The 7,632-nt window shown below is 39.8% G+C and overlaps 1 protein-coding gene across 1 annotated transcript; it reads right to left on the bottom strand.

The window, feature by feature from the left end:
• Nucleotides 1–332: 332 nt before the first annotated feature.
• Nucleotides 333–1,849, bottom strand: LOC128578980 (formin-2-like). The gene is given in 2 exon segments (XM_053581308.1): nucleotides 333–1,411; nucleotides 1,414–1,849. Coding segments are annotated over 2 exon segments (1,515 nt in total).
• Between the last annotated feature and the right edge of the window lie 5,783 nt (nucleotides 1,850–7,632).

Here is a 7,632-nt window from a genome sequence, read left to right as displayed (position 1 = left end):
GATATATGTCAATAACTTTACAGATGGGTATACGCATATCTTATACATTGATATACGTGCCATTTGCTTTGAAGAAAAGCCCAAAACCTTAAATAGCAAATTGCTTCACATTGATGTAAAAAAATCTACAGACAAGTTTTAACCTGTGCTTAAAAAAATACACTGTCGTTTTTCCAAGAGTTTTAAGGTAAAATTTTCCCCTCGTACTGACAAACCGTGCAAAGACGAGCTCATTCTTATGTTACCTTTCACTGTGCAGTTGAAGTCTCATCCAGTAAAGGGGTTTTGCTGGGCAGCAAGGCTCTATTGGCTGCTTCTGCGTCCCTTTGTCCTTATTCATTTCTAGTCCAAACAAGCCAGATGTCAACGGAGGAGGAAAAAAATCCACACACCTGGGGGGGGTGATGGAGGACCTGATCCAGGAAGCAGAGGGGGTGGCAGGGGTGTGGGGACTCCTGCCCCAGGTGGAAGAGGAGGGAGAGGTGAACCTGGAGCAAGTGGAATCCCCACACCTTGCAGAGGAGGGGGAGGAGATATTCCTGTTTCTGGGAGAAGGGGAGGAGGAGGTATTCCCATACCAGGAAGAGGAGGTGGAGGGGGTATCTCCATACCAGGAAGAGGAGGTGGAGGGGGTAACCCCAATACCAGGAAGAGGTGGGGGAGGAGGTATTCCTGTTCCTGGGAAGGGAGGAGGTGGAGGAGGTATCCCAGTAGCAGGAAGAGGAGGAAGGAGGGGGTATTCTCACACAAGGAAGAGGAGGGGCAAGGGGTACTCCTATACTGGGAAGAGGAGGTACAAGGGGTATCTCAGCACTGGGAAGAAGAAGAGAGGGAGAAGATATTCCTGTTCCTGGGAGAGGAGGGGGAGGAGGTAGTCCCACTTCTGTAAGAGGGGGAGAAGGATGTATCCCGGTACCAGGAAGAGGAGGAGGAAGGGGTATTCCCACACAAGGAAGAGGAGGGGCAGGGTGTACTCCTACACTGGGAAGAGGAAGGGCAGGGGGGTTTCCTTCTCCAGGAAGGGGAAGGGAAAGGAGTGGCAGCATGTCTATGCCCAGCCGAGGAGGAGGTGGGCGGATGGCTTCACTGGGCAGAATAGGCACAGTCATGCCAGGGAGAGGGATAGGTGGGGGAGTCACCATGGCCAGGCGAGGCATGGAGCTGGAGGACTCTGTGCAAGGCAGCAGTGGTGGGGATAGGATGTCACAGCTGTTTTCAGGGGAAGAGAAAACAGAGTGTTCATGGCTGGTTTCAAACTCAGTATGAAGAGAAGGATGGGATGGCTGTAGCCCAGGCTGTCCTTGACTATCAGACCACAGAAGGGATGAAGGTGGTGGAGGCTGTGAAATGCTCTGTATGGACTGATGGGCTCTGAGCTGGACTGATATTCTCCTTGGAGACACAATCAAATCTCTGAACAGAACTTTGTCTGAGGTCCAGAAGGTGAGGACGGAACAGCTGACTCCCCATTTTCAGTCCCAGGTGGGCAGGGAACACTATCCCACAGTGCACTCACAGAAGGTAGTGTCAGTATCCCTCCCTCTTCCGTTGGGGAAGTCTGTATTGATTTTGCCTGTAAAATCCTTTGTTGATGAACATCGTTTTCTCCTAACCTGAGAGCTTCGAGACGGACATCTTCTGAATGTGTCAGTCCATTCTCAATGTCTCGATGACCACTGGCCACCTCTATGTCCATGGCAGGGTACTGCTTCTCTAGTTCAGCTATTTTGGTCCTCAGGTCCTCAGTGGTCTGCTCCAGCTGCTGAATTACAGTTGCCTGCCCCTCAGACTTCCCATCAGAAACTTCCGGGGCGTGTGAGGGGCAACAAAAGTAGGCACAGTGAAACATGCAATAAGGAAATATCCAAATATCAAAAAATTAAGCAAAAATCCTATTTGTTTGTTACAATACTTCCAGAAAGATCCCTCCACAGAAATACATTATTAATGTTTCCATGTGTCCCATCTTTTCCCCTGGATTTCAATGACTTCATTGAGGACAAGTAGATTACGGAGAACAGGGAAGAAAATTCTTGATGACAAACAAGTTTATTTCCAAGACAAGCATATCTCTTTCCTGCCTAGTGACATTTGCTATTAGGATGTTCCTAACCACTGAACCTAGTCTCCAATAAGAATACGTAAAATATTTTTGACATCTACACAGGCCTGTGACTTACAAGAACTTGCAATACCATTTATATATATCGTGTTTCCTAAAATTTTAATATCTTACCCAAGGCATTCAATAAGTGATACTTGATGTCCTCTACAACTTACAAAGACAGCTGATAACAATTGTGTTAATGTACTGGTCACTCTCACATCTAAGTTATATGTTCCTTTTCCAAGACAGATAATCAACTAGGAAATCATTTTTAAAAAATGTTTTGGAAAGAGAGAAGGGGAAAGCCCTATAGGAAAAGTATGTACAAATTAAAGATAAAAAAAGGAGAAGAAGGAGGAAGGGGTAAATAAAAAGGAAATAAAGGGGGTAAATAAAAAGGAAGAAGAATAGGAATACTTAAAGGGAGAAGAGAAGGCCCTAGACATGTGAAAACTACAATGTTGGATAATTGCTCACATGGGTGTGGATTTGCTCACTCAAGGCTGGAAAGAAAGACAAAGAGAGACAGCCCCAGACATGTGAAAACTACAATGTTGGATAATTGCTCACATGGGTGTGGATTTGCTCACTCAAGGCTGGAAAGAAAGACAAAGAGAGACAGACAGTTCTCATGCTGAGAATAATTTCTTCACAGCATTTAAGGGCTTTTCAAAGATGATCCCAGCAGAGAGCACAGTGAAGAACCAAAGGTCAATGTGCACACACACCTTCACCACATGGAGGCAGGAGCTTGTACTCTACACCTGACTTTCCATATTGTGAAAGAATAATGAAGAGGTAATATAAAGATGATACTATATATAAAAATAAACTCTTATATTGCTTGCTATGATTAAACTCTGGATCCGAGAAAAGTCTTCGCAAAGTAAAAATTAAGCATTTTCTTTATTCTTTATTAAATCTAAAACAGGCATCCAACCCATTTACAGTGGAAAAAATGCAGATGGACAATACAGAAATAGGTATTACTGTATTGGCATACTGATAACAATTGTGTTAATGTGTAACAATTGTGTAAATAGGCATACTCTAAATGAAGTATTTTTGGTGCCACGGTATATGTGATAAAAATCGTCAGAGTTGGGGCAGTGCCTCTGGCTCAGAGGAGTAGGGTGCTGGCCCCATATGCCGGAGGTGGTGGGTTCAAACCCAGCCCCAACCAAAAACTGCAAAAAACAAAACAAACAAACAAAAAACTTCACAGTTATTTCCCTCCACCCCAGGAAGGAAGAGGTGACACAAATTTAATGGTCTTAATTCTAACTCCTGTTTTTTCTCCCTGCTGCAAACTGTATTGTACACTTCATGAAACTTGCCAAAGACCAACTGTGATATTTGTTGAGAGTTGAAGAAAACTAAACCAAGTAACCTTACTGTGAAAGAAAATGAAAAAGAAAATAATTTACTTTTCAAATAATAAAGAAATGTAACATACTTCAAATTGTTAAGCAAACTTTCGAGAGGTACTTTATATATAAGTATACATATATATATATATATGCACACACACACCATTTAAATCACATTTTTCATCAATAACTATACAAGAGACTCAAGTATTGTAATTTCACAATTTAGAAAATATGCCATATATATATATCTAAGTAGTCCGTGGTAAAAAATAATAATAAACAATTTTAATATGCTATTCAGCCATTCCACTCCATTTCACTCTCCAGTTATGATGCCAGTAAGTACAAGAAAAAAACAAATGCCAAAAACCAGCACCCTAATTTATCGTAATAAAAGTACAAATTATTCAATACTTATGTTATAGTAGATTAGTAAAATATATAGATTATTTTCATTTTTCCAACATACTCTTCAAAGTGATGTTGATTCATTAATAAGTATTTTTTACATTATCCTACCTAGTACCTAAGGTTTTCATTTTCCACTGATGATCATATTTAAAGGTTAGCTGATGAACAACATGTAAGAAGTAGATTCTGGAAGAGTTTTTTAAAACTTAGGTTCTAAATGTTATTACCTAGGCCAGTTCCTTTTCCATATAGATTTGAATATAATGAAAACAGCATAAAAATTAAAGGACACTTAGCAAAACACACGCACACAGAAAGTGAATTTAATTTATATGGCCTAGAATAGTAGCAATTATTACACCTCTTCCTACATGGATTTAGTGCCCCATGTTTATAGACTAGCTAGTCCAACACAGTACCCAAAGCTAGTGATAACGAATGTCATAGTACACGTACTAGTGACTGTGAAGATGCCTGGGATGTTGTTTTTAACCTTCCTAATTTACACAGCCAGGAAGACAAAGGTAAAAGGAAACTCTCTTACACATGACAATTGGTACCAGAAAAAGATCTAAGGGGAATCAATTTAAGAATTTTTTGTCAGTTACTTTGGATTGGCACTCCCAGCCTCCACCCACCCCTGCTCCTAATTATAGAAGTAGAAAGGAAAACTACATTTACAGACTCCCTTGCAGCTAGGTCTATCCAATTAAATAAAGCCACTTGTAAGATTTAGTAAGTGGAATGAGGTTTGATAACCATATTCCTGTGTTATCAATTAAGATATGAAAACTTAGAGGTTCTGAAACATCACTAATCATCAGGCAAAAGCAAATTAAAACCAAAATGAGATACCACCTTACCCCAGTCATGGTGGCCATTATTAAAAAGCCAGAAAACAGGGTAGCTCCTGTGGATCAGTGAGTAGGGTGACAGCCGGCCCCATATACCGAGTGTGGCGGGTTCAAAGCCAACCCTGGCCAAACTGCAACAACAACAAAAAATAGCCAGGCATTGTGGTGGGTGCCTGTACTCCCAGCTACTCAGGAGGCTGAGGCAAGATAATCACCGAAGCCCAAGACCTGGAGGTGGCTGTGAGCTGTGACGCCATGACACTCTACCGAGGGCGACAAAGTAACACTGTCTCTTAAAAAAAAAAAGTCAAAAAACAATAGATGGTGCAGATGTAGTCAACAGGGAACATTTTTACAGTGTTGGTGAAAATGTAAATTAGTACAACCTCTATGGAAGACAGTATGGAAATTTCTCAAAGAACTAAAAGTAGATCCACCATTCAATCCAGCAATCCTACTACTGGATATGTACTCAGAGGAAAAGAATTATATCAAAAAGACATCTGCCTTAATGTGTTTATGGCAACATAGTTCACAACTGAAAAGATACAGATTCAATCTAGGTGCCCAGCAACCAAAGAGTGGATAAAGAACGTCTATACCATGGAACACTACTGAGCCAAAAAAAGGATGAAATAATGCCTTTTGCAGCAACTTGGATGGAATTGGAGATGTTATCCTAAGTGAAGCAATGTAGGAATGGAAAACCAAACATTGCATGATTTTACTCATAACCAAACACTGCATGTTTTTACTCATAAGTAGGAGCTAGCTACAGGTTAACAGGGATATACACAGTGGTACAATGGACATTGGGAACTTAGAAGGGGGGATGATGTGAAGGGGTGATAGGAAAAAAACTACCTATTTGGTTCAATGTACACTATTCAGGTGATGGGTACACTAAAAATCCAGGCATTACTTCAATACAATTCACCTATGTACACAAAATCTCCTTGCACTCCTAAACTATCAAAATTAAAAAGTATATATTTTTTGAAACTTAGAGATTCTCTTGAGTAACATTCCAATAGCCACACCTCATTTTCAAGGGTGGCTTCAAAGGTTTTAATCTCTCCTGGTAGATCAGTTGTATATGATTCCTTTGCAAAAATTTAGCTTAAAAATAGATCCTTTAAACTTTTTAAACTTTCCTTTAAAATGCCTAATTTTATGTATTATAATTAACCCTTTTGTTTAATATACCCGAAAAAAATGCTGACTGACATATACACCAGAGACTAGTACTTCAGAATAATTTACAGGAAAAAAGTTTCTCCTTTTCCTTATTTTTTTTTATCAGATATGGCAAGCATGCGCAAATTCTTAGAATTAAAATTACATTCACTGTTAATTTTCTAACAAAGGTACATGGTGCCATATGTGACATCATGGCATCTTTTATGAAAAGATGGTCCTTTGTTGTAATCAATTACTATTTATGTGATGCAAGTTTTCCACCATCACCTTCCCTGACTTGAAGAAATCCTACAACATGATTAACAATTTCACCTTGCCTTGTAGTAGCATCGTGTGGTCTAAAACGTCCAAAAATCATTAATAAACTGACTCTGCCAAAACAAAAGCATGATGAGTTCAGAGGGGAGGGATTTGGGGTTGAATATGATTTTATAAGCCATCAATTTCTTCGTGTGTATTTGTTGTATACTTTATTTTTTAAAACGATGGTAATTGGGAGCATTTAGATAATAAAAAGTTGAGAAAACCAGGAAGGGACATACTTTATAAGTTTCAAAGGTTTTCAAATGTCAGATACAATTAGAGCTAGAAGTAAGAAATGGCAGAGAAAATAGTAATAAGAAGACAAAATTCCAGAGCTGAATATTTTAATAAATACAGCAAGGCTAGCCTTGGATGCCAGGAAAGTGGCAGAGTCAAAGAATTCATGAAGATGATAATAAAACAGACTGCAAATACAAAAGTCTGAATTTTTATGGAAGGAACTTTTATATACAGATCATTTTTATAAGGAACATAGAAGAAAAGGGCGAGAGACTATCTGCTTCTTACATTACACCTCCACTACAGAGAGAACAAAAAACCAATGGCTAGAATCTTCATTACCTCTATGGCCTATTTTGACGTGCACCATAAAATCCTGGCTCTGAATCAATTACAATCATCTTTTTCCATTCCAGGGAAGCGGAGCAATTAAGCTCATCTCAAACCTTAACTTACTGGCCTATAAAATAAGGCCGGCCACCCACTCTTACAGAGTAGCCAAATGTATGTGGGATTTGGGTTCTGAATTTAGCTAAGAGTCTTTAAATAATCTTATGAAGCCTTCCTTATCCAGGCTATCAGTCAGACTGGCTATCACTCAAGGGCCAGCTGGCTCACAGTGAGTACCAATTGATAAAGTCAGCTGAGAAGTTTTCTGTAGCGCTTTCTAGTCAGTGCTGTAGAGCACTGCTTGTCAGTAAGGGCTGAATCCTAATATGGGTTACATTCTTTTTGTTCAGGGATTTGTAAAAAAAATTACATCATAAATATTAGCCATTATCAAGTGAAAAAAAAAAAAAAAGGTAGTATTTTCTCCAGCCATTTAAGCAAACGTCCTACTCTCAGGACCCGGGATGAGTGGAATAAGATCTGCAGGGCCCACTCACTGACAAAACCCAGATTTAATCTCAAGGAGACTGCCAGGTGCTCTGTTGCCCACAGAAAGCCCTCAAGTTAGGAGTCTGTTCCCCTGTGTCCAGTGCCTGGAACTTAATCTTCCATCTCTTCAGGGTACGGCTAGAGGGAGTCCTATCAGATTCTCAAAGGACTTGATAATGCACTTTTCATTATCTTTAGATTTCTACAATTTTCCAAAAGACTCTCAGAATTTACAGTAATTGTACAACAGTTTACTCAATGCCAA

This window comes from Nycticebus coucang, chromosome Y (genome assembly GCF_027406575.1).
Source record: "Nycticebus coucang isolate mNycCou1 chromosome Y, mNycCou1.pri, whole genome shotgun sequence".
NCBI classification, from domain to species: domain Eukaryota; kingdom Metazoa; phylum Chordata; class Mammalia; order Primates; family Lorisidae; genus Nycticebus; species Nycticebus coucang.
This window is presented reverse-complemented; position numbering and strand designations above follow the sequence as displayed.